This window comes from Narcine bancroftii, chromosome 3, assembly GCF_036971445.1.
Source record: "Narcine bancroftii isolate sNarBan1 chromosome 3, sNarBan1.hap1, whole genome shotgun sequence".
Taxonomy (NCBI): Eukaryota; Metazoa; Chordata; class Chondrichthyes; order Torpediniformes; family Narcinidae; genus Narcine; species Narcine bancroftii.
The window spans coordinates 6,637,528-6,657,999 of NC_091471.1; the positions used below are offsets into that span (position 1 = coordinate 6,637,528).

General features: G+C 43.0%; 1 protein-coding gene across 8 annotated transcripts in view; it reads left to right on the forward strand.

The window, feature by feature from the left end:
* paip2b (poly(A) binding protein interacting protein 2B) overlaps window positions 1–20,472 on the forward strand; it is a 128,387-nt gene that overhangs the window by 60,096 nt on the left and 47,819 nt on the right. For 4 of the 8 annotated variants that reach the window (XM_069923442.1, XM_069923443.1, XM_069923440.1 and 1 more), the window contains exons 2-3: window positions 2,236–2,289; window positions 2,672–2,827. In XM_069923442.1, the coding sequence (XP_069779543.1) occupies window positions 2,287–2,289; window positions 2,672–2,827 (159 nt within the window). In that variant the 5' untranslated portion in view covers window positions 2,236–2,286. The remainder of the gene's footprint in view (window positions 1–2,235; window positions 2,290–2,671; window positions 2,828–20,472) is intronic. The other 4 variants (XM_069923446.1, XM_069923447.1, XM_069923444.1 and 1 more) reach the window with 1 other exon arrangement.

Consider the following 20,472-nt stretch of genomic DNA (forward strand, 5'->3'; position numbering starts at 1 on the left):
GAGGGGGTTCTTTCTCACTTTTCTCAGATCCAATGTAAAGTCAACATGAAAAAATACCTAGTGTCGCCGAGAATGTTCTCCCAGAATCACAGTGCGGCTTTCGCGTAAACAGAGGAACTACTGACATGGTCTTTGCTCCAAGAAAAGTGCAGAGAACAAAACAAAGGACTCTACAACACCTTTGTTGACCTCACCAAAGCCTTCGACACCGTGAGCAGGAAAGAGCTTTGGCAAATACTAGAGCGCCTCGGATGCCCCCCAAAGTTCCTCAACATGGTTATCCAACTGCACGAAAATCAACAAGGTCGGGTCAGATAGAGCAATGAGCTCTCTGAATCCTTCTCCATTAACAATGGCATGAAGCAAGGCTGCGTTCTCACACCCAACCCTCTTTTCAATCTTCTTCAGCATGATGCTGAACCAAGCCATGAAAGACCTCAACAATGAAGACGCTTTTTACATCCGGTACCGCACGGATGGCAGTCTCTTCAATCTGAGGCGCCTGCAAGCTCACACCAAGACACAAGAGCAACTCGTCCGTGAACTACTCTTTGTAGACGATGCCGCTTTAGTTGCCCATTCAGAGCCAGCTCTTCAGCGCTTTATGTCCTGTTTTGCGGAAACTGCCAAAATGTTTGGCCTGGAAGTCAGCCTGAAGAAAACTGAGGTCCTCCATCAGCCAGCTCCCCACCATGACTACCAGCCCCCCCACATCTCCATCGGGCACACAAAACTCAAAATGGTCAACCAGTTTACCTATCTCGGCTTCACCATTTCATCGGATGCAAGGATCGACAACGAGATAGACAACAGACTCGCCAAGGCAAATAGCGCCTTTGGAAGACTACACAAAAGAGTCTAGAAAAACAACCAACTGAAAAACCTCACAAAGATAAGCGTATACAGAGCCGTTGTCATACCCACACTCCTGTTCGGCTCCGAATCATGGGTCCTCTACTGGCATCAGCTACAGCTCCTAGAACGCTTCCACCAGCGTTGTCTCCGCTCCATCCTCAACATTCATTGGAGCGACTTCATCTTCAACATCGAAGTACTCGAGATCCCATCGAATCCATGCTGTTGAAGATCCAACTGCGCTGGGTAGGTCACGTCTCCAGAATGGAGGACCATCGCCATCCCAAGATTGTGTTATATGGCGAGCTCTCCACTGGCCACTGTGACAGAGGTGCACCAAAGAAGAGGTACAAGGACTGCCTAAAGAAATCTCTTGGTGCCTGCCACATTGACCACCGCCAGTGGGCTGATATCGCCTCAAACCGTGCATCTTGGCGCCTCACAGTTCGGCGGGCAGCAACCTCCTTTGAAGAAGACCGCAGAGCCCACCTCACTGACAAAAGACAAAGGAGGAAAAACCCAACACCCAACCCCAACCAACCAATTTTCCGCTGCAACCGTGTCTGCCTGTCCCGCGTCGGACTTGTCAGCCACAAACGAGCCTGCAGCTGACGTGGACATTTACCACTCCATAAATCTTCGTTCGCGAAGCCAAGCCAAAGTACATGAAATGTTAATTCTGTTCTGCCTCCAAGAGTGGTTTTAGCATTTTCTACTTTTATTCAAGAACAAAGAGTTTATATCTACAGTTTAAACAATCATCTTGCTTTGAAGTAGTTTGAGGATATTGTAATAAACACTTCATCCTCTGCACAGAGGAAACAAATATTGTCCATCTATATGCTTGGGTAGGGCTGTGGTAGCTACAGGTTAAGTTCCCTTTATCCAAATACCCAAAATCCAAAACTGTTTTCGTCTGTGGTCCCATAAGGTTATATGTAATAGTTAAGAAATTCCGATCAGAGAATGGGACATAGCGGATGTAAGTAGTGCATTATGGAGTGTTGTGGCATATATAAATATTTGTATTGTAATGTGAATGCATGCATCTTTAAGTTTGAGTGAATGAGTGCATTTTTTTAAAATGGTGTTCCAAAATCTTTAAAAAATCCAAAATACTTGTGGTACCATGCATTTCAGACAAGGGAATCTCAGCCTGTACCTGTTACATTGGGTCTGGAAGAAAAAGTTGAAAATTTTCAAAAGAATGACAGTCAACAATGACCTTTTTACCTAGTGCTCACAATATCTGGACATGCATAAACCCCATGGCATCTTGATATGCTGCTCAGTATGATACCCTGAATTTTCTCATGGTCATGTTTATTTCCTGCCTGCTATTCGATGGCCCAGCCCTTATGTTTGTTTCTTTACCTCTAGTGGCTGCACTGGAACAACTTTTTCTTCTGAGCATTTCAACAACTAAGGAAAATGGTGAGTTCATTAGAAGAGTTGTGAACCTATCACATCTATCCCTGCATCTTGCGTTGCTGGGAAGTATGGGGTCAGGTCACAGGTGTGCGGTGTTACCCACACAGCATCTAGACAAATTGTCTTTGACAGGGTAGCATGCGTGCAGCCCAACTTTTAACAGCAAACTTTTAAGTGTGCTTTAGTGTCAATTTAGGTTTGATGTCCCCATCCCATGGTTATCTTTTTTTTGGCTAACCCAATTAGCCTGCTGTGTGCTGAATGTTTGTGTTTCTGATGGCTAGTTTTTAGTGTCAATGCAATGCTTTCATAGTGTGCATTCAGGATATTTTGAGCCATATGTTCCCATCTTTAATCGATATATCTCCTATGTTCTTCCTTTCAGACTGATTCCATAGACATGAAGGCCCCAAATATGACAAACATGACATCAGGCTCTGGAGCACAGGAAGTTATTGTATCCAATGGGCATACTGAAAGTGAACCAAATCCTTTTGCTGAATATATGTGGATGGAACATGAAGAAGAATACAACAGACAGGTAAGAGTGCAGATCAAAATGGGCAAAAAGAACCATCTGTGGCCTCTCCTTTATGGTGTTGATCTTTTTAAACAATTGTGGTAGGAAGTTATTCCACAACAATTTTCCTCCATCTTTTTCTCACATCTACTATAATTTTGCTTTTACTAAAGAACAAAAACCACAAATGTTATTGACCAATATTTTTTGGAATAGGAAGGGAAACAAAAGGAACTAGGAAACCAGGACCAGATGAGATTTATCCCATCCTGCGAGAGGAGTCAAGGGAAGAGATTATGAAATCTTCAATATATAGAAATGAATAAATGTATTCCATTAGAAAAAATAACATATAGTTTAAGAAATAATATTGAAATATTCGAACAAATATGGCAGCCTTACATTAAATACAATAGCGAAAACCTACCGGGGACAAACATTACCTAAGTTGATGGAAGGAGAAGGAAAGAAAAGAATGGACTCAGTAGAATTTCTGGTGTAATTTTGTTGAATGACAACATTGTCTGACGGGTTTAATGCAACCTAGATTGTATACCTAAAATGGATGAGGGGGGGGGGTGGGGGGGGGGTGGCTTGGGAGGAGGGTGGGGGGGGGTGGCTTGGGAGGAGGGAGGGGGGGGAGAAAAAGTCACTGTATATGTGTGAAAAAGAAAAAGTGTATATCATGGCTAATGTGATTTATGGTGTGAAAAATAAAAAATTTTAAAAAAAAAAGAAAAGAAAGACTTCAGGAGAGACAAAACCTAGAGGACATGGGCTCAGGGTGAAAGAGAAAAAGATTAAAAGGAACATTGGGAGAAAGGTGGAAAGGATGATTCAATGTGTTGTGGTTTTATGGCAGGAGAGGAAGCATAAATCTAGTCAGTTGGAGGGTTTGAAATTTGTCTTTCAATGCATGGAGTATTAGGAATAAAGGAGATAAACTTAGAGCATGGATTAATACGTGCAATTATGATGTTGTGGCTGACACAAGAACAGGATTGGCTGATGGAGGTACTGGGGTGTAGATGTTTTAAAAGGGATAGGATGGGAGGTAAAAGAGGGGGGAAGTTGAATTATTAGTCTGGATGGTACTCCAGTTATGAAAAAAAATATGTTGCAGATGGAGGGGCTATTGAGTTGGTGTGAGTGGAAGTCAGAAATAGGAAGGAAGCGATCTGCATTGGGAGTAGTCTGTAGGCCACAAAATGGCCCTCAGGACAATGAGGAACAGATAGGAAGATAGATTTGGAATGGTGCAGAAATTACAGGGTTGTTGTTTTGGGAGACTTCAACTTCCCTAATATTGACTGGCTTCTCCTTATTGGAAGAGAGATAAGGCCCTTTCAGGTGGACCCTCCGCCTTGAGGGTGGCAGCAGGAGCAAACCTGCAGGTGGCAGACCTAAAAAGCTGCTTGCAGCATTGCCTGGCCCACCTGAAAGGGCCTATTCATATCTAGAGGCGCCTTGGAATGTCTCCGGATCTGATGGAGGTGGGGCAACTGGCGCCACAGTGCCACCCGTTATAAACAGTTCCAGCTGCGTGGGGGATTATGGGTAGGGAAGACCACCATTACTCTGCCGCATTTTGAGCCGCAGAGAGTGGTCCTGGTGCAGGTGCAGCCAGCTGGGCAATTTCAGCCTGCACCGGCCAACCCCTTCCCCGACGTCCCCCGCCGACCTCCCCTCCCCAGTAAGGCAGGGTCTGTCAGGTAGCGGGGATTTGGGTCGCTTGCTGATAGAGTAATCAGCCTGCCCCCAGGCAGCCGGCACTCTGCCGATTATCCCTCCTGGAGGAGGGTGGTGTCGGTGCCTCGGAGGCGCTTTCGGAGCATTCAGGTGAGTACTTCCTTAGCCGCTTGGGGGGAGAATATGCAGCTTTACAATGGGGGTGTTCAGGCCACCTGAAAGGGCTTAAAGAGGGGATAGAATTTGTCAGATATGTCCAGAAGGATTCCTGACACAGTATGTGAACCAGCTGATAAGAGGAGAGGCCATACTTGACCTAGTACTGAGTAATGAACCTGGTCAGGCAACAAGCGTCTAGGTTGTGGAACATTTCAATAATAGTACCAGAACTCCCTCAGCTTTAGCATAGCTATGGACAAAGATAAAAACAGTCTAACTGGTAACGTGTTTAATTGTGGAAAGGCTGATTATAAAGGGATGAGGCAGGAACTAGGAAGAGTAAATTGGGAACAGATATTTAAACGTACAAACCCGTGCTGGCCAATTTACCTACGTTTTTAACAGTGGGAGGAAATGAGAGCCTGGGGGAAACCATGCAGAAATGGGTTGAACATACAAGCCTTACAGATTCGAATCCCAGTCACTGGCTCTGTAATGGCGTAGCGCTAACTATAGAACACTACAGAAGCAGGCCCCTTCAGCCCTTTTAGTCTGTGTCAAACCATTTTTCATTGCCTGGTTCCACAGAGCTGCACCAAGTCCATAGCCCTCCATACCTCTTTCATCCACATACCATAGAACACTACAGCACAGAATCAAGCAGCATCAGCCCTTCTCGTCTGCGTAGAACCATTTTTTTTGCCAAGTCCCACTGACCTGCACCCAGTCCAGAGCCCTCCATACATCTCCCATCCATGTACCTGTCCAAATTTTTATTAAATGTTAAAATTGAGCCCGCATTTACCACTTCAGCTGGCAACTCATTCCACACTGTAACTCTCATGTTCCCCCTCAACTTTACTCTTTTCCCCCCTTAACCCCATGTCCGCTGGTTTGTATCTCACCTACCCTCAGTGTAAAAAGCCTATCTACATTGACTCTGTCCATCCCCCTCATAATTTTAAATACTTTTATCATATGTCCTCTCATTTTTCTATGCTCCAGGAAATAAAGTCCTAACCTGTTTAACCTTTTCCTGTAACTCAGTTCCTGAAGTTCAGGCAACATCTAGTAAATCTTCTCTTGTCAGGATTGAAATCCATCGACAATTTTTTTCAGCCTTTATCACCAAAACATAGATCAATATCTCTCTGCAGTCTAAGACTGGCTTCAAGACTATTAACAATTCCACCAATCTTCTTATCAACCACAAGCTTTATGATGTTGCCCATGATATGCACATCCAAGTCTTTCATGTGTATAGTTCCCCACACTTGTGATCTTGCTTCTGTTTTACTCCATATTCAATTATCAATATGCCATGACATCAAGGGTTCCAAATAAAATGTTACCCCAAGATTTTCACCCTGACAAGAAATGTTGGCCTTGAACACTTGATATTTCTCCTTTGAATGCTTTCCACGATGTAGATGTAGACTTGCCTCTAAGTAGATGGTCCATATCTACCCTTGCTAGGTCCTCCCTTATACATCTTATGAAATGTACACTATTGTAGTTGTTTCTTTTTTTCACAAAATATGTGTTCAGCTGCAGTAAGAGAGAACTTAGGTACATTGAAAAATGTATATGACAATAAACCCATTCTTATCAATCATGAAATGGGCCTCAACCCAATTTAAGATCTTTATTATAGGTCCTTTTCTATCCTTTTTCATAACTTCTAAAACATACAGCATTCTATTCATCGTTTTCAAAGTGATCCTCCACTGACATTCCCTCCACTTGACCAGCTAAATTCAAGTAATGCCTCTTCCCTTGTTGGTTTACCGACATAAAGCTCTCCTGCGCACACTTCAAAAAAATTTCCCCCTTTGAGTCTTTAATGCTAAAGAAGTCCCAGTTATTATTTTGGAAATTGAAATTGCCTGGTTAAAATACTCTATTTTTTTTAATTGCTTTCATCTGATATTTGCCAATGTACCTATGTCCTGTTGATTGGTGGTCTGCAGTATACCCCATGTTAATTTGAGTTCTTCTACTTTGCTTGTAATGCTCCTTGCATGATGATGGATGCAATTTAGCTTTGCGTTCCATCATATGCACTTGTTCCTTGTTTTGTCTAAATTTATTTTCCTCTCTGTGCTTTTATCCCTCTGTCTGAACTAATGCAAAGTCCTCATCCCCTGTCAACTCATCTTAAACTTGCCCCAACAACACTTCCGAACTTGACGACCAGGTTGTTGATCCCACTCCAATAAAAAGGCGGCCCTGCTGGAACAGCTGTAATGGCAGTGTTGCTGCGGGTGCAGACCCAGGAAAGCATGGAGCAGAGATACAGTGCTGCTCTTCAGGCTCCAACTGTGTGCTGTCTTAATGCAGGTGATTCCGAATAGGCTTTATATGGTTTGCTAAAGGAGCGAATGGTGTTTGTTTTTTGAATATTTTATTTTGATTTTCATAGACTCTCAAAATCAAACAAACAGTATAATTTATCAACATTCATATAACATACAGAGTCTGTGTTTATCTTCCTCCCCCGCCCTAACTCTATTGAAAAATCAGTCAATTAATTTGTACAGAAACCTATGGAAAAAAACCCCAGGATGGCTAAATAACAAAGACTTAAAAACAAATTAAAATCCTGCAAACTTGGGATTTGTGCCCAAGATGGCACTGCATATGCTTGAGTGGCCACGAAAGGTTTCAGACTTTGGGGGAGCAGTGGACTAGCACAGCGCACCAGAAACAGGGAGAACACTCCTCGTTGGGAAGCATGAGATGACATTGCAGCAGAATGGCAAGTGGCTTAAAAACCATACAGGATGGTCTTTACAGCAGCAGGTCAGCGATGGACTCAACAGCTGAAGAACCCACCCAAACTGGAGGTGGGCAGTGATTTTCAGTCAAGGTGCTCATGGAACTGGGACTCGTGAGGGTGCTGAGAGTAAGAAGGGCTCCTGCAGAGCCTCAGGCACTGAAGGCTTCCTGATATGCCAGAGCTGAGAAACTGGAGCTTGGGTTGCCGATGGATCGAACAGAGCCTGCGGGAGCACTGGAGGTGAATCCAAAGACTCTGTCTCTGAAGTGATTCTCTTTTGCTACTCTTTCTCTCTCACTGTAAGGTGGGGGGGCTGGGCAATATTAATGGTGACTCTTTGTCTGCCTTACAGCAGACAGAAGGAAATTTTGTGTAATATTACATAACAGTTGAGGAATCTTCAATCGCAAAACCTTGTGCAGGTTCCATCTTACAGTTAAAACGGAACTGGGACGTATTTCGGGGAATGGCTGTACTTATTCAGCTGCAGCAAGTAAGAATCTCAGTGAATATGTACGTTGTACAACGTTTTCAGCAATAAATGTTATTTGAGCCATAGAACACTACAGCACTAACACAGGCCCTTTGGTCCATCTTGTCCTAGCCAAATGATTATTCTCTTGAGTCCTGTAGACCTGGACCATAGCCCTCCATACACATTCCATCCATGTACCTGTCCAAATTACTCTTAAAAGTTAAAATTGAACCTTCAGTACCACTTCCACTGGCAATTTGTCCCACACTCTTACCACCCTCTGGATGAAGAGGTTTCTCCTAATATCCCCCTGAACCATTTCACGCTTCACCCATAACCCCTGTTTTCTTGATATTATTGTCATTTTGGGTTTTCTAATTCCTTCACAGTTGAAGTCCTATTCATTAACCCTCTACACTAGTGGTTCTCAACCTTTTTCTTTCCTCTCACATCCCACTTTAAGTATTCCCTATGCCATAGGTGCTCTGTGATTAGTAAGGGATTGCTTAAGGTGGTGTTTGGGTGGAAAGAAAAAGATTGAAAACCACTGTTTTAATCATACCTAAATGACTCGTTATGTGCACACATTCATAGGAAATGGGCCAGTGACAATTTTTTTTCAAACAAAATATTTCAGTAACAATTAGGTTTAGAGCAGTGATCCTCAACCTTCCCTTCCCACTTACATCCCACCTTAAGCAATCCCTTATTAATCACACAGCACCGATGGCATAGGGATTTTCTTAAAGTGGTATGTGAGTGGAAAGAAAAAGGTTGATAACCACTGGTCTACATCCTTCCTGATGTGTGACGTTGAGAATTTGACACAGCATGTCAGATGAATCTGTTACACTGTTTATAAATGTGAGGTCTTTTCTGTTCTTTTTGAACAGCCTTATGCATGTCCTTCCATCTTCAGAGATAATGAAATCAATTTTTGTTTCCTTTCCTTAATTCCACCGTCATAAAGCCACAGGCCTTTTTCCACTGGCATCCAATTAATTGGCTGTGCAGTGTCCCAGGATAGGAAGCTGTTCCCACTGGGCCACCTTTAACCAGGACACTGACTGCTTTTCCATTGAACACAACTCATCCCTGGGGAGCGGAGAGTCTATCTTGGAATGGAATGGATGGAAGTTGTCCTTTTTCCTCTGGTTTAATCAGCACACCGATGTCAGCTGACGTCGTGGATATGAGTAAGGACTGAGGCAGTCAATCCCCGGCGTGATTTGGTGCCAGTGTGCTGAATGTTTTCCTTTTCCAATGGACCCTTAACCAGTTCATTCCCCGTTAATTCCTGGGACAAGGTGCCAGTGGAAAAGGGGCTTGTTTGCTGCTGAATTGGCTGTTGATTTGAGAGTTTAAAAAAAAAATTGGTCTTGGACAATGATAGGACTTAAATAGTCGACCATCCGGCCCTTCGAGCCTGCTCCGCCATTCAATAAGATCATGGCTGATCTGATCATTGACTCAACTCCACCTACTTGCCTTTTCCCCATATCCCTTAATTCCTTTTTTTTATATAAAAATCTATCTAACTGAATCTTAAATATGTTTAATAAAATAGTCTCAATCACTTCCCTGCATGGAGAATGCCACAGATTCACTACTCTGGGAAAAACAGTTTTCCCTCATCTCCATCTTAAATCTATTCCCCTGAATCTTAAGGCTGAGTCCCCTAGTTCTGGTCTCACCAACCAGTAAAAACAATTTTCCTGGCTCTATCTTATCTATCCCTTTCATAATTATATATGTTTCTATAAGTTCTCTCATTCTTCTGAATTTGAGTGAGTCTAATCTCAGACGATTTAGTCTTTCCTCATATGTCAACCCCCTCATCTCTGGGATCAACCTGGTGAACCTCCACTGGACTGCCTCTAAGGCCAGTCTATCCTTCCTCAAGTATGGAGACCAGAACTGCACACAGTACTCCAGATGTGGCCTCACCAGTACCTTGTACAGGTGCAGCATGTCCTCCTTGCTCTTCAATTCAATTCCTCTTGCGATGAAAGCCAACATTCCATTTGCCTTCTTAATAACCTGTTGTTTCTGCACCCAACTTCTTGCGATTCATGCACAAGCCTTCCCAAGTCCTTGTGCACGATAGCATACTGCAGTTTTACACCATTTAAATACTCTTCTTCTATTTTTCCTGCTAAAATGGATGACCTTTCATTTACTAACATTGTACTCCATCTGCCACATCTTTGCTCACTCACCTAACTTAACTATATCCTTCTGCAGCCTCTTCACATCCTTTATACAATTTGTTTTTCCTCTCAATTTAGGATAATCCACAAACTTGGCTACACAACACTCTGTCCCCTCTTCCAAGTCATCAATGTACATGGTGAACAGCTGCAGCTCCCCACTTACTGCTGTCTGTCAATCAGAAAAACACTCTTATCCCGACTCTGCCTTCTGTCAGTTAACCAATCCTCCATCCATGCCAAGAAACTTCCCCCAACTCCATTCATCTGCATCTTAATGGTAAATCTTTTGTGTGGCACCTTATCAAACACCTCTGGAAATCCAAATATACAACACCAACCTGTTTCCCACTATTAACCGCACCCATTATATCCTCAAAGAACTCCAGCAAGTTTGTCGAACAAGACCTGTCCTTTCCAAATTCATGCTGTGTCTGCCTGATGAAACCCCTTCATTCTAAATGTCTTGCTATTTCAAGCATTTACCCAACTAAGCTAACTGGTCGTTAGTTGCCCCTCTTCCACCTACATCCCTTTTTAAAAAGTGGTATGTCACTTGCTGTCTTCCAATTTTCTGGGATCTGGCGAGGATCCAGAGAATTTTGGTAAATAACTACCAATGCATCAATTATAACTCCCACCATTTCCTCAGTAATCTGGGATGCATCCTCTCAGGAGCAGGGGATTTATTCGCTTTCAGTCCCATTAGTTTGCCCATTGCTATCTCTTTTGTAACATTTATTTTATCGAGACTCTCACCTCCCTATCACTACTCTTTGGAATGCTGTACGCATCTTCCATCATGAAGACTGACAAAATATTTGTTCAATGTCTCAGTCATTTCCTTATTACTCAATATCAATCTCCCTTTCTCATCTTTCAAGGGATCTATGTTGACTCTACCCATCCTCTTCCATTTCATATATTAATAAAATTTTTTGCTCTTTTTATATTTTGTGCTAATTTACCTTCATAACCCTTCTTCCCTTCCCTTATTTCCCATTTAATTGTCCTTTGTTTCCTTTTAAAGTTTTCCCAATCCTTCGGTTTCCCACTACTCTTGGCTACTTTGTAAACATGAGCTTTTAATTTAATACTTTCCTTTATTTCCTTAGTTAAAAGGCTGACTCTTCCCTATCTTACTGCCCTTATTTTTAACTGGCATGTATTTTTGGGTTGAGCACTGTGAAAAATCTCTTCAAAAGTCTTCCACTGTTCTGCCAACTTGCTAACTAGCCTGTGCTCCTGGTCCTTGTTGACCAATTCCTCTCATTCTGTTGTAGTCTCCCCTGTTCAAGCATAATACACAAGTTTTAGATCTAACTATTGCACCCTCCATCTGTATGAAAAATTCAATTATACTGTGAACACTTTTTCCAAGAGGGTCTCTAACTAATAGATCATTAATTTTACCTATCTCATTGTACAAAACTAAATCTAAAATAACATTCTCACTTGTTTGTTCTTTAACGTGCTGCTCAAGAAAGCTATCATGGATGCAATTTACATCAGACTCCCTCGACCAACTTGATTTTCCCAATATACGTAGAAGTTAAAATCCCCATGACAATTGCTGTTCTGTTCTTACATGTCTCACTTCTCTCTTGGTTAATTGCCTGTGCCACTGTGCTATTGTTATTTGATGGGCGATAGACAACTCCCACCAGTGACTTTTTTTTCCCTTTACTATTCTTAATCTCTACCCAGATGGACTCAACATTCTGTTCCTTAGATCTTATATCGTCTCTCACTATGGCCCTGATCTCATCCTTGATTAAGAGCACCATCCCACCATCTTTACCATCCTGTCTATCTTTTCATACTGCCTTTATGCCCTTGAAAGTTTAATTCCCAGAACCGGTTCCATTGTCTCAAGAAACTGAAACCCTCCCTCCTGTACAACTGTTCAAGCCGCATATTCATTGGAGCTATTCTACTGTTTCTACTCTGACCAGCTCCTGACACTGGTGATAATCCTGAGATTATTACTTTTGAGGTCCTACTCCTTAATTTATCTCCTAAATTCAGCTTGTAGGACCTCATCCTACTTTTTTCCTATATCGTTGATACCAATGTGGACTATGACAGCTGGCGGTTCACCCTCCCTTTTCAGAATGTCCTACAGCTGGTACGAGACATCCCTGACTCTCGCACCCGGGAGGCAACACACAATCCGGGAATCCCTTTTGCAGCCTCAGAAGCTCCTGTCTGTGCCTCTTACTATTAGAATACCCTATAACTATTGCTCTACCACTCTTTTTCCATCCATCTTGCACAGCAGAGCCACTCACAGTGCCATGATCCTGGCTACTGCTGCCTTCTCCTGATGGGCCACCATCCGCAACAATATCCAGAGGGTATATCTGTTTTGGAGGTTGATGATCGCAGGAGATTCCTACACTACCTTCCTGTTACTGCTCTTGCTGTTAGTCACCCAGTCCCTATCTTTCTTTACTCTCAAGCTGCAGTGTGACCAACTCATTAAATGTGCTATCCACTACATTCTCCACATCCCAGATGCTCCAAAGTGAGACTATGTGTGGCACCAGTGACGTTAGGCAGTCTATCAGGAGCTGCAGCTGGACACACTTCTTGCGCAAGTAGTACTCAGGGACACTGTCAGTCTCGCTGAGTTCCCACATATCAAAAGAGGAGCATGACATGGATTGGAGCTCACCTGCCATTCCTGAAACAAACCCAATGATTATATTAAATTATTTTAAAAAGTACCCCTTTTACCTGTGCCTCAGCTTCTCTGAACCCTCTCTAGCCAAGGCTTCAGTGCTCCACTCCTTCTCTGTGCCACTCAACTTGCTGGGCTGCATCTCACTGGTCGCTCCTTGACTTCTCCATTCTTTTATTGGCCCCTACCAATTAATCCTGTTGCCCTCGCTCTTTCTCCTCCTCCTCGCTGATCCTTCACCTCTTAGGAGCGATCACAATATGATCGAATTCTCACTCGACATGGAGAGTGATGAAATTAAAACCGAGTCTCAGGTCCTGAATTTAAATAAAGGGAATTATGATGGTATGAGATGGGAGTTGAGTAAGATTGATTGGGTGGTGTTTATGGGGGATTTGACTGTGGATAGACAATGGAAAGCATTTACAGATCTAATGGAGAAATTGCAAAAATCGTTTATACCAGTTTGGCATAAAAATAAACCAACGAAGGTGACTCAACCGTGGATAACAAGGGAAATTAGAGACAGCATTAGGTCCAAAGAGAGAGCATATCAATTGGCCAAAAAAAGTACCACAACCGAAGACTGGGAGTAGTTCAAGATGCACCAAAGGAGGACAAAGGGATTAATCAAGAGAGCAAAAATAAATTACGAAAGTAAGCTTGCGGCAAATATAAAAACCGACTGCAAAAGTTTTTATAAATATGTCAAGGGGAAAAGATTGGTGAAATCCAGAGTAGGTCCCTTGCAGTCGGAATCAGGGGAATATATAATGGGGAATAAGGAAATGGCAGACCAATTAAATTCTTACTTTAGTTCTGTTTTTACAAGACAGGATACAAATAACCTCCCAAGGATGTTGGGAAACATAGAGACTAATGCAAGGGAGGAACTGAAAGAAATCAGCATCTCTAAGGACATGGTCTTGGGGAAAGTGATGGGATTGAAGGCAGATAAATCCCAAGGGCCTGATAATCTACATCCTAGGGTACTTAAGGAAGTGGCCATTCAGATAGCAGATGCTTTAAGAATTATTTTCCAGAACTCGATAGACTCAGGATCAGTACCCATGGATTAGAGGGTAGCTAATGTTACCCCACTATTTAAAAAGGGGAGTAGAGAAAAAGCGGGGAATTATAGGGCGGTGAGCCTTACATCAGTAGTGGGCAAAATGATGGAATCCATTATTAAGGATGTAATAGCGGAGCATATGACTAGCAGAGAAGGGATTGGACGGAGTCAACATGGATTTACAAAAGGTAAATCGTGCTTGACAAATCTATTGGAATTCTTTGAGATGGTGACAGGTAAAATAGATGGGGGAGAGCCAGTGGATGTGGTATACCTGGACTTCCAAAAGGCCTTCGATAAGGTCCCGCATAAACGACTGGCTTCCAAAATCAAGGCTCATGAGATTGGGGGCAAAGTATTGATGTGGATTGAGAACTGGCTGGCAGGTAGAAGACAGAGAGTTGGGATAAATGGCTCGTTTTCTGAGTGGCAGGCGGTGACCAGTGGGGTGCCACAGGGATCTGTACTGGGACCCCAGCTGTTCACAATTTACATTAATGATCTGGATGAGGGGATTGGATGGAATCTCTCCAAATTTGCAGATGACACTAAGCTAGGAGGGGTTGTGTGCATAGAAGAGGGGGTCTGGAAGCTCCAGTGTGATTTGGATAAATTGAGGGACTGGGCAGATACATGGCAAATGCACAACAATGTGGATAAATGTGAGGTTATCCACTTTGGTAATACAAACCGGAGGGCAGATTACTATTTGAATGGCAATAGATTAAGAGATGGGGAAGTGCAGAGAGACCTAGGGGTACTTGTACACCAGTCTCTGAAGGCGAGCATGCAGGTACAGCAGGCGGTTGAAAAGGCAAATGGTATGTTGGCCTTCATATCAAGAGGGTTTGAGTATAGGAACAAGGATACCTTCCTGCGGCTGTACAGGGCCTTGGTGAGACCCCACCTGGAGTATTGTGTGCAGTTTTGGTCACCTTATCTAAGGAAGGATGTTCTTGCAATGGAGGGAGTGCAGAGGTGATTCACCAGGCTGATACCTGGAAGGGCAGGAATGACTTATGAGGAAAGATTGCGCAAATTGGGATTGTACTCCCTGGAGTTTAGAAGATTGAGAGGGGATCTCATAGAGACCTATAAAATTCTGGCAGGACTGGACAGAATGGATGCAGATGGGATGTTTCCAAGGATGGGAAAATCCAGAACCCGGGGCCATGGTTTGAGGATAATAGGCAAACCATTTAGGACCGAGATGAGGAGGAATTTCTTTACCCAGAGGGTGGTGAATCTGTGGAATTCATTGCCACAGAGGGCAGTAGAGGCATGTTCATTAAATCTATTTAAGAGGGAATTAGATCTATTTCTTCAATATAAGGGTATTAAAGGTTACGGAGAGAAGGCGGGGACGGGGTACTGAACTTTAAGATCAGCCATGATCTCGTTGAATGGCGGAGCAAGTTCGAAGGGTCGAATGACTACTCCTGCTCCTATCTTCTATGTCTATGACTATGTTTCTTGTCCAAACTAGCCCCAAGTTTGGTAAGTGTCCTCTTTTTACCTACCGGCCCTGTCGCTCGCTCCTCCTCCTCACTGCTCCTTCATTCCTCGCCTCTTGTCCGAACTAGAATTCGTATTTTCTTTCTTAAAAAAAACTAAACCTGTTTAAAAATTGTTCACCTATACATTGTTAGATATTTTGAACAATTCTTTTCTCAGTGCTACAATTTATTGTGCTCCACTACATCAGAATCTACCAAAATATAAGTTGAAATGCATCTTGAGTTTCCATGGATAAACAATCAGATAACATTTTGCTTAGATGGTTAACTTATTACTTGTTGCACCAATCTTCATACAAGTTGTATTATAATCCAATAAATTCAGGGACGTTTGTGCCTCAGTGAGATAATCTGTCATATGTATAGTTCAGACTCTATCCATAAAGCTTCTCAGTAACATGACGACTTAAATATTAAAATATATCGTAATATTTGTGCAAAGAAATATGTTACCTTTTGTTACTTATTTCCTACAGTCCTTGATATTCTGTTGTCCATTAATTACTTCTTGGTAGTCAGCTTTTTAAAATGTTTTCCACTCCTCCTCTCGGTATAGGTTTTCATTGCATGGACCTAAAATTTGAGGAAATCTACACCGAGGAACCATAGTAAAAGCATTCAACCAAAGTGAAAATCACAAACATCCAATCTAATTAAAACAAATCAACAAGGTCTTGATTAAATTATTCAATGCCTCCAATCAGACTTTCCTTGAGAAGTATGTCTGCCCCTGGTTGTTGGAAAACAAAGAGCACTTTCAAGTACTTGAGGCCATATAGAGAAGTTGTACTTGGCTGAAGCTTACTGTAGAAGTCTGCGTTGTGTGGAAAGACAAGAAACTTGGGCCTTCAGCATGAAAAGAAAACGTATGGGTGGTGAGAAGATAGAGAAAGAATTTGAAATCTAAATCCAGAATATGCCTTTTGAGTTCAACAGTAGGATGAAGGGAATTCTAGTTCAAAGGAACAAAAGTTGAATTTCATGTTGTTGTTGAAAAGATCTTGCAGTGATCCTTGTATGAAAATAGATATGCTTTTGTGAAAAAGAAAAACCTTGGAATCCATATTGTTCCACCAAAACCACCCACAAATTGCAGGAACAACACCTGATTTTCCATCTGGGCACTCTCCAGCCAGATGGCGTTAAAATCGACTTTTCCAGTTTCTGGTAACCTGCTCTCCTCTTCCCTTCTCCTTTCCAGTTTTCCTTTCCCCTCCGCCCCTCCCTTTACCTAGTCATCCCTCCTCCCCTTGATCTCTGCTGTCCCTTCTCCACCGATCACCTTGCAACCACCCCTTCCCCGTGTATTTTGTTCGGACGCCTGCCAACATTTTCCCATACCTTTGATGAAGGGCTCAAGCCCGAAACATCAGTTATGTATTTTTACTGTTGCTATTATAAAGGACACTGACCTGCTGATTTTCTCCAGCTTTGTGTTTTTTGTTAAAATTACTTGATGAGCTGGAGCAAAGACCAAATCACCCTATTGCAGAGTGGTAGAGCCGATTGACGTTCTGTTTCATGGCTCCATCACCTGATTAATTCATTTCTGTTGTGCTGCCTGTTTGAAGTTTGCATCTTCTCCCTGTGAATGTGTGAGTTCCTCGCCCCATCCGGTGCTCGAGTTTCTTTTTCTTCAACACAGTTGTGGAATAGCAAGTAAATCACCCTATGGGATTAGAGTGGCAGAATCTGGGTAGAGCTGATGGAATGTGGGGAGAATAAAATAGAATCAGCGCAGGCTTAGTGTACATAGGTACTGAATGGTCAGCGTGGGCTGAAGGACCTTATCCATGCAGTACAATTTTATGACTCGATAACCCCTTTTCGACTGACCATATAACCATTTACAGCACGGAAACAGGCCATGTTGGGCCTTCAAGTCCGCACCAGTTCACTTGAACAACTCCACTAGCTCCTCCGCAAACTCCTGAGGAAGCAGAGGCTCTCTTCATGATGCCACTGGTGCACTGGTTGTCGTATATCTCAAAAATTTTACTAAGATGTATCTTGATTTTTGATATGCCTCTTACGATATTACTATAAAAATAAAAAAAATAATAGTGCACAAAAAGTAAGGCAGTGTCTTTGGTTCATGGATTATTCAGGGAAGAAGCTGTCCTTGTGCCACTAAGTGCTCATCTTTAGGTTCCTGTACCTTTTCCCTGATGGTAGCAAAATGAAGAGGGCATGGCCTGGGTGGTGGGGGTCTTTGAGGATAGAGACTACTTTTTTAAGACTGCCTCATGTAGATGTCCTTGAAGGAGTGAAGTCTGGTGCCTGTGATGTCGCAGGCCGAGATAACAACCCTCTGGAGTTTATTCTTGTCCTGAGAATTGGCTCCTTCACATCAGGCAGTGATGCAACCAGCCAGAATGCTTTCCACAGGACACCTGTAGAAGTTTATGAGAGTCTTCGGTGACATAACGAACTGCCTCAGACACCTCACAAAGTCTAGATACTGGCAGGCCTTCTTTGTGATTGCGTCAACGTGGAGGCTCCAGGACAGATCTTTGGAGATGGTGACACCCAGGAATTTGAATTGTCAGCGTTTTTGGTCAGAACCCTCCTTGAACACACTGCTTTCTGCTTCAAATGAATGGCATCGGAGGTCCAGGTACTCAACGTAGGCATAATGCGGGTTCGCATGGAGCAGAGTCACTCGGTCAACCAAGGGGTTGTTCTTAGAGTATGTTAGGTCTGCTTTGTTCATGAATGAGTGAGACAAACACCAGACTGAGTCGAAATCAGGGTTCTTTGTTCTTTATTACCGGATTGTAACACTTGCAACTAACCATGTTAGTCGGAGAATGCATTCTGCCGTTATCAGCAAAATGGTGATTTTTTATACCCTTGGATACATGCTTAGAACATCATCATATCATTACTTGTCCAATGACTAAAACTGTTGCTATCCTTTCCCTGCTAGCTTCCTGCCTCTCAATCCATCAATGTCTCTCTTATCTTGTAAGTACAAGGATGCATTCACATCTTGTTACAGCCCTGTACAGGGTAACTCCTTACACATTCCCATCTCATGATGTTTTACCTTACAAGTACCAGATGTGGCGTCATAAAAGGACTGGATCAGGAGCCATGAGCCATGCTGGTATGGTCGTACCCAACTCGGATTTCCTCGGGAAAGAGAACATCCTTTCATGGGGGGTGGCATTGGTCGCGGTGCATAGCAGGGAGTGGATGGAGTGTAGGGCACTAGTGAGCACATCCTGCCAGCAAGAGGTGGGGAGACCTTTGGACCGGAGGGCAAGTGTAACCACTTTCCAGACGGTGGCATCCTCTCTTTTGACTTGCCCATTACCGCGTGGGTTATAGCTGGTGGTCCTGCTTGATGCAATACCACACTCTAGAAGGTACTGCCGCAGCTCTGCACTCATAAACGAGGATTCCCTGTCACTGTGGATGTAACTGGGGTACCTGAAGATGGTGAAGATGCTGTGCAGGGCCTCTATAACTGAGGAGGCAGTCATGTCCGAGCAGGGCACAGTGAACGGGAAGCAGGAGTACTCGTCGATGGCCGTAAGGATGTAGGTATTATGGTTGGTCGACGGTAGGGGCCCTTTGAAGTCTATGCTGAGACGCTCAAAAAGGCGGGTGGCTTTGATGATGTGGGTTTTCTCCGGACAGAAGAAGTGGGGCTTGCACTCAGCACACACTGGGCAGGCTCGGGTCATGGCACGAATCTTGACAGTACAGAGCAGGTTGCAAGCTTTGAAAAAGTGTGCTAACCTAGTGACCCCTGGATGACAGAGCTCCTCATGGAGTTTCTGCTGCCTGTCCAGTTGTATGTTGGCGCAAGAACCCCTGGAGAGCGCATCTGGTGGGCATCCCAGTTAATTGGCTGTGCAGTGTCCCAGGATAGGAAGCCTTTTGTGCTGCTTCTGCTGGGACACTAACTGCTTTTCCGTTGAACACACTTTCATCTAGAAATGGGTGACTTTCTGCTGTCCATTTTCCACTGGTTTTATTAGCACACTGGCATCAGCATACGCCAGGGATATGAGTAGGGGTAGAGGTGATTAATCCCCAGCGTGACATGACATCAGTTGACACTGGCGTTCGGACAATGTTACTGTTCCACTGGACTCTATCCCAGTAAATTCCCAATTAATTCCTGGGACACGGTGCCAGTGGAAAAGGGGCTAATAACAAATGAAGTTAAATTGCTAATGTTACATTATTTCATCTTGTTTTGGCTTTAGACAAATGGGCAACAAAATTATGTAACCAATTATTACCAAAGGTTGCTCAGGTTTTCAATTTTTCCACTTTCTCCTGAAGTAGTTGTCAATCTTATAGACCCAATGCACTGTTTCCATGATTGATATGTTGGGAGTCTTATTTCGGAAATTTCTGCTGATTTTCTTTTCCAGTTACATTTGTCTGGAGTAAGGTGAAATTAATATTTTCTAAACTTTTAATTATATCAATTCTACAAAATCTGTAATCTGTTCATGAAAAATGTCAGATGATCATCTCTCCAAGAAAAACATGGCAGAGAATTCCAACTGAATCTCAGAATTACCTTTTGCCTCTCCTCGCCCAGCCAAGCACGCCAAGAGAACAAGCTGATGTAAATTTAAATTTAAACATGCACCACAGTAACAGTCCCTTCTGGTCCATTTAGCCCATTCAGCCCAATTAACCTACCAATCCACTTTCTTTTTTTTTTGAAGGGTGAGAGAAAATCAGAACCCATGTAGACATGGGGAGAATATACAAACTCCTTATAGACAGCACCAGATTTGCTAATCTTGCTGCCCCAATAATATATCAAATAGAAAAGTTCAACTAAATTACCAACAGCTCAATATTACAGCAAGAGTAAGGCTGTGTGACAGAGTATATAGATATGTTTTTGGGAGATATATTGGGAAAGGTTTGTTAGAGTAGGTCACATAGATATACTTTAAAACAGATCATATTTGAAATACTGGAGCTCTGCTGATGCTAGACATATCGGGGCCTCAGAACCTTTGCAAGAGCGTTGGAGAGTGCCCAAGAAACTTCACTAATGGATTGTTGTTTACAAAAAAAAAACAACGGATGAGAGAGCTTGTCGGA